General features: G+C 32.6%; 1 protein-coding gene across 1 annotated transcript; it reads left to right on the forward strand.

Annotated features, from left to right (window-relative positions):
• The first annotated feature begins 4,469 nt into the window (after positions 1–4,469).
• Positions 4,470–7,289, forward strand: LOC147398456 (palmitoyl-acyl carrier protein thioesterase, chloroplastic-like). Its single transcript, XM_086448980.1, has 6 exons — positions 4,470–5,149; positions 5,563–5,696; positions 6,217–6,330; positions 6,453–6,630; positions 6,765–6,833; positions 6,920–7,289. The coding sequence occupies exons 1-6, from the start codon at positions 4,745–4,747 to the stop codon at positions 7,163–7,165; spliced, it is 1,146 nt and encodes a 381-aa protein (XP_086305106.1). The 5' UTR covers positions 4,470–4,744; the 3' UTR covers positions 7,166–7,289.
• Positions 7,290–10,341: the final 3,052 nt, after the last annotated feature.

Consider the following 10,341-nt stretch of genomic DNA (forward strand, 5'->3'; position numbering starts at 1 on the left):
CTTTTGTACCAGCCACTTTGGACGATCCTAATAGCTCCCTACAGCAAATCAATTGGGCTCCATACATTCTTTTTCTAGATAAACCCTAGGAATAAACTGATGGTCTAGATGTGACCAAACACACGAGACTTCTAAACCATTTAAATGTCAAATCTAAGGTCTAGATTGAAATATATTCCTCCTAAAAATCTAATCAAGGATGTACATCATTTCTAGACTTCTGAGATAAGATCCAAGACCAATTACATGGCTCATATTTGAATCCCCATTTCTCTGAATCGTGGATCAAGGGTCCAATATATTCTAAATCCAAAATATATGCTACTAAAGGATATAAATAGCCCACCAAAGGCTTATCTAAACCTGCTTCAAGCAAGTCAAAGATATTTTTTTTTTCTTTTTAATAAAAAACCCTATGAAAGCCATGGGATCGATTTGAAAAGTAAGAAAGTAGCATGTGTGTGTGTTCACCATCCTTAGAGATTAGTAATTTTTTTTTTCATGTATTAGTGTGGACCATGGAGGAAATCCATAAATAAATAAATAAATGGAGACAAAAACATCAAAAAAGGAGTAGGAAGTTGAAAACATCTTGCTATTTTTAGTAGGTTGGACTGTCAATGAATCGGGTTTGGATCAGGGTCAATTTGATACAAATCCGATAAGGATCAGATCCGGAACTCATCTAGTAAGTAACGGCTAGGGCTCTTAATGAACCAGGTTTTAAACGAATCTCAATATTAAGATCCAAACCCGATCCGCAATAACAATGTTATTGGGTCCGAATCCAATAACAATCTAATTTTTAACATTTTATTTTGTCAAGGACTTGGTCAATCTAGATCTGACCAATAACATATCAGATCCAAACGGATCGGATTTTGGGTCCTACCTCCTCTCCCAATCTATCTCATATGTAATGGATATATTTTTATTTTTTTCTGGATTTCTCACGTGTTGTTTCAAATATTTAGAACATGTTTTAATAGAATGGACATGCCAGGAACATACTTTGTTAAGAACATATTTAGGGTTTTTTGTTAAGTGATGGCTTAAATCATATAATTTTAGATTTTTTTTTTTTTAAAAAAAATATTAATTGTGACTATATGGAAGTAGGCTAGGTTGATTTAACTCAATTTTGTTTATATTTAGAGCATTAATAATAGGTATATTGGTTACTCCAATCAAATTCATACATCTTGTAGGCATCAAAATTTTAACAAGGTCCATATATCTTTCACAAATCACAAGAAATACCCTAAAAGCTGTAAATGGGTCACGCATCTAAATTGAGCCCATTAATTGACTAGAAATGAACCTCTTATAATCTAGATTTTGAGTTTTGCAGGTAAAACCCATGATATAATGAATCCAAGTTATCCATATTAATTATTGGGCACTATACCCAAATAAATGAGTTTGACCCATCAACAATCCATAGATTCTTTACAATTGGATTTGGACAAGTTTAACATTTAAACAAACCAATCAAAACTTTCTAAGTTAAGGCATAATTGGAAAGTTAAATCATTTTTAAGTCTATAAATACCAAAGCCTCCCTCAGTTGGGAGGAGTGGGATCACTCTCTCTCAAAAGATAGAAACTTTCCTTTTAGAAAAGAAGAAGCTCTCAAACTCTCCTTTAAAGGCAAAGCAAAGCTCTTCAAAAGACTCGGATTCCGATTAAAGAGAAGATCCAGCTTAAAACCATTCTTTAGAAATCAAGAAAACTTTCTCATCCGATAAAACGGGAAACTCAAGGAGAAGAAAATCTATAGAAATCTCTAAGAAAATCAAGCATAAATAAAGCTACCGTCAAAGTAACATTTTCAGTTGATCACGCATGAAGTCCGAAGAAAAGAAAATTACACACGTTATCTTTAGTTTTGTACTTGATTGTTTATCAAAGTTAACATTGAGATTTGTACATCATTTTCATTCAAATCAATAAAATTATTTGCGATCTTATTTCACGAATCTCAAGATAGATTTGTAAAATTTGTTATCAACACATCCCAAAATAGATCAAATCCAACCAAAATGAAAAATCCCAAACAAAAAGACCCGACTCAACCAATCCACCGAGGATTGATCAAAATCAAGATCGAGACTCCACAATTGACTACCAACAAGACGACCTTAAAGTCATATATCAAACATGGTTCAGGTAAAAATAAGATCATAGTAAGGTCTATTTGAAAAGATGCAAAAAATGGAAGATGGACAAAAAAGTTGGGGAACATTACTTAATTGACCATGTGGAGGGGTCTCTTCCTAAATAGTCCCCGACTTTTGTAAGGCATTTTAATAGTCCATTTAATGGTTCCTCAATCCCATTTACCCTCATAGTGTTTTTTGGAGTACCCAAAACTATATTTTTCTCATCTTCTTTTGTACTTAGATTTTTCAATGGTGATTGCAATTATTTCTGATGATTTTTTAGGGTGAATAAAGAATTGAAAATGGTATACTCTTAATTTTGAACATATATATTAATCTATCTTTTGATGATTTGTAACAAAAAAATGTCAAATGAAGTTAGGTTTTTAATTTTTTTTTAAGATTTCGTATAAAATTTGATTCGAATTCCTATTTTGAAATTGAAATATATTCATTTTGGGTATTTCAAGAAGATCTATCCAATGTTAAGGTGGAGAAAATGAAAAAATTAAATTAAATCGAATTACATTTGTAGTGTCAAGTTCAACATTTGTATTGTTGAGATCAATATTTCTTAAAAATGTTGATTGACAATAAATTAAAAGTGTCAAACTTGTTATTAAAAAAACGTTGAACTCGACACTACAAATATGATTCATATTTTTTTTTTTCACTTTTTCAACCTTGATATTAAATAGATCTTCTCAAAATACCCAAAATACATATAATAAAGTTGTAAAATGGATGCTCAAATCAAACGTTACAACAAAATCTTAAAATTTTGGAATCCCAACTTCATTTGTTATTTTTTGTTACAGATAATTGAAATAGATCGGAAAATACATGTAAATGTTCAAATTAGGAATATATCATTCTCTATTTATCATTCGTCGTAAAAAATCAACGAAAATGATTGCAATTGCCGTGACAAACCCTAATATGTAAAGAAGATGAAGGAACCCCTCCCACAAGAGTATTTTTTTACTTAGTTAAAAGTAAATTTGAAAGAGATACGACTTTTTTTTTTTTTTTGGTGAGTCGTGATGAATGCATGCCGTTTTTGGTACATGGTGTTAAAGAACAAGATGCATTGTAGTAAGATACATAAGATACATTGTATAATTGTCCATGAATCGCATCACAAATGGAAGGTTATGATGGAGGATATTCTAAAATATTTATTGATATTTATAATATATCAATTAGGATATTCTAGAATATTATATTAGATTAGTTTTCATATATCTTGGTTGATGTAATTTCTATAAATATTCTATTAAAATTTATATAATATTCATCAAAGAATTTTCAATAAATCAGATTTCTACAAGTGGCCAATGTGGCAAGGGCCCAAAACCATAGATCTTTTTCTTCGTGGTACACAAAAAAAAGATCTACAGTTCTGTCCTCTCTCCACAATAGTTGCGTATAAAAAAACTGTGGGCATTCATCATTATTCAACATAGATTCCTAATTTGGAATGTTCTCTACACGTGGGTTTAGGTGATTGGTCCATCCGGTGATTTACTTTCTTTATTTGAAAAAAATAATATTTTCTTTAAATCATATATGGAAAGTTGACGGTTCCCAAACTCCAATATTTTAATGTGTAGATTTTATATCTATCGTGAGGTAGCTTTCCCTCCACCGTTGAAATCCACTGCATGGAACTGGTGGGAAATTCCCTTCATCGTTTAGAATAAAAAAAAGGACATATACTAATTTTATTATTAAAAAATAAAAGGAGAGAGAGAGAGAGAGATTAACACAAACAAAAACCATTGTAAAATCGTACCGTTTTGAAAGTATGAGTTGGTTACCAATTACCAAACCTATTTTTTAATTAATTTTAACAAATATTTTGAAAACAAACTAGAAAGGTAATTTGTCAATTTTCTTCTACTATGGGTCGACCAATGTTCATGGTTCATAAAAGAGTGTGCCACATGGCACAAAATGGAGAGTCAAGTTGGGTAGCTACCCAACTCCTTGGAGTATCTGACATCTCTTCTCCCAACATCTCTCCAGAGGTATCCCTCTCTTTTAGTTTCCCTTAATTTAACCTTTTAACCCTCAATCACAAACAATCGAACAAATTTTTTTTGATAAATAGAAGAAATGGTCTATTATTAATCCTAATACCTATATTAATATGTACTATATAGACTCTAGAACCAAGAAGAAAAAAAAAACATGCAAATTCACCACTCAAATTTCACGACAATTGCGTGTAGGTTAACTATAGAGTAATCAAATTCTCCTCCACCCATTTAAGTGGTTGAGCTGAAAATGACTTCTCCTCCTTCAAATTCTTCTTCAACAATTTTAGATTTGATTCATCTTTGTCGCTCTATATATTTTAACTTTCTTTCTTTGTTTGGTAGCCTTTTTGAATGGTTTATTTAACCATTAAAAAAAATTTGGTCTTGTTTTTCTCAATTAATTAGTTGTTCAACTTCTACCAACTCATATTAAATTTCTTTCTCTATAGAACAGAAATCAAACCAACATCACCCATAAATTACACCCATCTTTTTCTAAACTTATATTTTGTGAATTCTTCAGCAAATGAATGAACAACAATGGCGGTGACGAGCAATGTTGGATCACATTTTCCGGACGGTTTATGTAAGCTTGGGAAGAACAATGTTGCAAGAGGATTTTCAAAAGTAGGAATCAAAGTTATTAGTAGTAAGAGAGAATTGAGAGGATTGTCTGTGAAATCGAGTAGTAGCAGTAGTAGTTATCGAAGCGTGGATAAGATTAATGGGACAAATGTGAGTGGAATCAATGTGAGTGAAGCTACACATATCAGTCGGAACGCCGTGTGGGTTAAAGAAAGTATTGGGGACATGCCCGTTCATGCATATCAGCTAGGGAGGTTCGTAGAAGGACAATTTGTTTATCGACAGACGTTCATAATAAGGTCTTATGAAATTGGACCAGATAAAACTGCTACTATGGAGACTTTGATGAATCTCCTTCAGGTTGATGTCTCTTCTGATTTTCTAAATGTTGGATTTCTCTTCTAATTTTCTATCTAATTTTTTTTTTTTTTTGCTTAGAGGAATTTGTTAATTTGATTATTGGAAATACCAACACACAAGCCTTTTCAACATTGATGATCAGTAAATCAAGTATTTCATGTCATAAAAATTGTTGCAAAGAGGAGTTTTCGATCAAAAGAATCAGTTCAAACTGGATGATCCATTTTTTCTTTTTTGAGATAATGATACAATTCAACTAAATTCCTTAAGTTTTTGTTGAAAATTTAAAGCATGGATTCGTCATCATAATCATTAAAACCTTGTCCCAAAGATTTGGATGAGTCGGTTAATTTTGAAGCATGGTTTATGGGTAATCTAACTGAATTGTATTTGTGTGATGACATTGATTGCAGGAGACAGCCCTGAATCATGTAACAAGCTCTGGCCTTGCTGGGAATGGTTTTGGAGCAACCCATGAAATGAGCATCAGGAAACTCATATGGGTAGTCACTCGAATTCATGTACAAGTCCAGAAATACAGCTCTTGGTATGTTGCCCATCTTTTTAACTCCTCTCTTCAACTGTAACTTTTAGTTTAGAATGGCAGCATAACATTATATGTAATTGTGTTAAACTATCTTTCCCAATGATTCATTTTTCAAAGGACTGTCAAACTATCTTTTGTCGATTTATGAGTTCATCAATCCTCTAACATCACCATTTTTTATCTGAAAATGGGTGCCTAGTATGTGTGAGGCCAGATCCCTAGATCTAGCTATATATGTTATGAAAACAATCAAGAAAACACAACGATTTCATGATTTGTTAATGCCTACATCCACAGATGCGAGACCTGAGAGTTTCACTCCATTGAGAATGATTAAAACCCTTAATTACATGATTGTAGGTTTTCCAGTCTGGCCAAACAAACTCTCTTGAAATCCAAAAATATGTATCCCTTTACGAGTCTCATTGGCTTGTGGCTCTGCCCATTTCAAACCCCTGAAGTTGGGTACTTGAAGTAATATATTGAACTAAATTTGACAATTACCGCAATTGTGTAATAGGGGAGATGTGGTGGAGATTGATACTTGGGTTGATGCAGCCGGAAAAAATGGGATGCGTAGGGATTGGATTATCCGAGATTATAATACCCAACAGATCATAACCAGAGCTACAAGGTACCAATTCCCCAAATTTGAGTATTTAAATTTCTTTTATGTGTGTATGTGTGTGTGTGTGTGTGTGTGTGTGTGTGTAATTAAAAGAGCTGCCCATAATTCACCTATTTATATTGATGCAGTACATGGGTGATCATGGATAGAGAAACAAGAAGGTTGTCTAAGATACCAGAACAAGTGAGGGAAGAGGTGAAACCTTTCTACATAAATAGAACTGCAATTGCTGAACTAGAAAATTGCAGTAACAAAATCGACAAACTCAACGATGAAACCGCTGAGAGTATCAGATCAGGTTTAGCCGTGAGTATATAGTTTGGTTAACTTGTGTAACAATGTTGGACTCTTTCTCTAACCAAGTATTTTTAGCCCTTCAATATCACCTCTTTAAAGTTAGTTAGTTTGCTTCATTAACTGTTTATCTTCATGTAATCCAGCCAAGATGGAGCGACATGGATGCCAACCAGCACGTAAATAATGTGAAATACATTGGATGGATTTTGGAGGTAGATCTAATCACTAAAAATATTTAGATCAATTTATTTCTCGAAAGACAAAACCAACTAATACGATTTGTGACTCTTGCGTGCAGAGTGTACCTATGAATGTCTTGGAGCATTATAATCTTACGAGTATGACATTGGAGTATAGACGTGAATGTCGGCACTCTCATTTGCTTGAATCTTTGACAAGTATGGAAGAAAGTGTGGCCGAAGATTCAAATGTTGCGAGTGTGTGTAAAGTGCATTTGGGAAGCACGCATCTACTTCGGATGCAAGAAGATCAGGCAGAGATAATCCGAGCAAGAGCAGAATGGAGATCCAAAAGGAAAACATAAGTGATGAGTTTTCAATGTGTTGTTTAATTTCAATTTCATTCTGATTTTCTTGTCATAATTTATAACTGGAGTTGAAATCTTCATGTCTTGCACATTTTAATAGTGCACCTCTCATTTGATTTAACATTCTTCTGAAGTTTTTGAGACTTCTAGGAATTGAAATTTATGAGTGATTCTGAAATTTTAATGGATTAGTTTAATGTGAATGGATAAGATCATCATCATCAAGCCCCCTACCTCTATTCCATGTTATTTTGGTTTTATTTCATTCTTTGCACATTCTATACTGATGAGTTTGATAATTTCATAATTGACAAACACTGCACATCTCTCATTTTTTAGAATCGAAATCCTACATTGGCAATCTGAAATGTTCTAACGATGTAACAATCACCACCTTATCCCAAAGATTTGGGGTCGGTTAAATGAATCATGTCCCTCCATTCCACTTTGTCCATAACCAAATCTTAACGCTAAAATACATGTAACTATATTCTCAAGACAATGAGATCTTTCCATGATTGGAACCATCGTTCCTTCTTGAATGTTATTGGATGAAACATCTCATTCCGATAAGTTATGAGGCAATGCATGTTTTAATTCATACAAAAAATTGTAGACATAAAAATCGTGGAAAATCAGCTTCCTAATCAATGATAACAATCAAAATATAAACTAACAATTAAAATTTAAGTGATTCAACATGATTGCCCAAGTCCACGGGCAGTGATGATATTTTTTTTTAGTGTCAATGTGAAAACCGAATGAGTCGTGTTGGAGTGACATTGAAATTAACATTGTTTCACAAATTGGAATGCACAGAACCATAGATGCTTCTAACTCGTATCTCAAAGAAAATCGTCTATTGTTCATGTACACACATCCACATCAGCAATGTGTGAAACGGTGTCAATATATACAACCCTGAAACTACTTTGCTATAATTATACAAACCGCACAAAGAAAATTGCCCCTACGACTGATAATCATGAAATTATGTAAAAAAATCAGCCTAGAAAAAAATCAAGATCTCAATAATCAATATCACTCCTTGATGGACTGTTGCTAATACAAAGGCCTAAACATGACATCCAAAAAAACAAAAAAACAAAAAGGTATTTTAGTAATTAGTACGTGTTATAGCCTTATAGGAAGTAATATACTAATGTTACCTGCTAAGTGATATATTTTAAGTTTAATCGTTAGAAATATTTTAATCTTTGAACATCTAGGAATATGATTCTGTAAGTTCACCAAGATAAATGAATGAAATCAAGATTTTAAATCATACATCCTGTATAAACTTAAAGCAAAAGAATGCTTATACCTGAAATGAAATAGAATCGTCTTAATTCTTGATTGTTGATTACGAGAACCCTAATCAGACTTACATATATAGAAAATTACTTTAAATTTTTTTAACTAGAAATAAACTCTTACTAGTATGATCTAATTATAATATTTAGATATATTGATCCATTAATAATCCTCATGAGAATATTATTTGGTGCTATAAGATAAGTCTATTTTCATTTAATTATGATGAAGAGACATAATTTTCTAGTTTATCACTTTATCTTAATAGTTTTCCTTAATGGCCCTAATGTTATCACTGGGCCTTTATTGTATGGTTGGATTGCTTAACTACTTATATTGTGGACTGGGCTTCATGTTGTTAAGCCATAGCAGGCATTTTTCAGGTCTGGGTGGGCCAGTAAGCCTGATTAATAGCCTTATGTTTTGGACCTTCCATCCTATCCCATGTTGGTATTACAAAATAATTAGCAATTTAAAGAAGAAGAAAAACCATGACATAGCAACCAACAAATACAATTAGCCCATTAAATGATGAAGCTAAGTAACATTAAAGCCAGCTAAAAAAATGATAGCTACCTCTTTTGATAAACCCAGCGTTCTACTTGCACCCACCGTTTACTCTCTATGAAGGCACTTACTCTTTGCACCTCCCTAAAATCCTTCTAGTCTCAACACACCCACCACCCCATTCTTCTTACTCTTATTTGCATAAGATTTCAATGAGGGTTTTAACGAGGATTTCATAATACAAAATGCAATATCTTTAGATCTTTCAAAATGGATGAATATTTTGTCAAAATTACTGCCCCAAATGCATTTTTTAAAAGTTTTATCAAAGAATGTACATATCCATTTTGGAATGTATTTATGTTTATTCGAAAGGGTACCTTTATCTCTTCCATAACTTTGTTTTTTCTTCATACTTCCCCTTTTTGGAAAAAATAAGTTCATTTGTATGAAACATACAACAAGGATGTGACAGTAAATTTAGTAAAATGTTCAAATAGCAGATCCCAAAAAATATAAAACTATAAAATTGTTGTATATATAATTTTGATAAATATTATTTAAAAAAATGTCTTAACCAATAATTGCATAATCATGCATGCCATCTGAGGTCGGCCAATAGACCATCTTATAATTCTTTTGATTCATCTAATATGCATCATTCGTTCCTTTTTTCCATTATCCATGTTTCTCTTGACCTTTCAAAAGTAGCTTTTTACATGGGCAATAACCAGGGGCGATGCTAGGATTTTCTTGTAGTGGGGGCAAACTATGGTTAGTTGAATAGTTGAAGAACTTGAAAATGAATGGTTTTAAGGAGAAATTCAGAGGTTTTTAATTAGAAATTGAAGAAAAGGATATTTAGATCATTTCCAATTAGTATATGAGAAAGCCCGGTCCAGTCTCTCACCTCTCTCCAATTAGTATATGTCATCAACAAAAAATTTAAGAGAGAGAGAGGGGGGGGGGGGGGGGGGGAGAAATTAAAAGGAGGTAAGGGTGTGGGGGCAAATGGGGAGAGAGTGGGTACAAATGGGGCATGTAATTAGTTGAAAATATAAGGGTGTCTCAAAGTTCTGTGGTCGCAATTGCCCCTATCTGCTCTTTACTAGCTCCACCCCTGGTAATAACCATAATTATTCGATGCGATTGTATACAAAAATATGATATTGTATATAGGAGTAACTAGTTACATATTGCTCTGATAATCAAAATTTTGATTATTAAATGATTAACTCAATTTGTGCAATGCTGCATATGCCACTTGCAATTTTGGTGATGACTCTAAATGATATTTTAACATTTGATCATATCATTGCTCTTCTTAATTTTCTTTATATTTGCAAGCATGA

The sequence above is a fragment of the Akebia trifoliata genome, chromosome 7 (genome assembly GCF_017979445.1).
Source record: "Akebia trifoliata isolate Shusen 1 chromosome 7, ASM1797944v1, whole genome shotgun sequence".
In the NCBI taxonomy this organism is placed as follows: domain Eukaryota; kingdom Viridiplantae; phylum Streptophyta; class Magnoliopsida; order Ranunculales; family Lardizabalaceae; genus Akebia; species Akebia trifoliata.

What these genes read in the sequence shown, in the direction of transcription:
- LOC147398456 (XM_086448980.1), top strand. Translation starts at nt 4,745, where the DNA reads ATGGCGGTGACGAGCAATGTTGGATCACATTTTCCGGACGGTTTATGT. An exon ending in CTTTGATGAATCTCCTTCAG is followed by an intron (nt 5,150 to 5,562) that starts GTTGATGTCTCT and finishes CATTGATTGCAG; the next exon opens with GAGACAGCCCTGAATCATGT. An exon ending in GTATCAGATCAGGTTTAGCC is followed by an intron (nt 6,631 to 6,764) that starts GTGAGTATATAG and finishes CATGTAATCCAG; the next exon opens with CCAAGATGGAGCGACATGGA.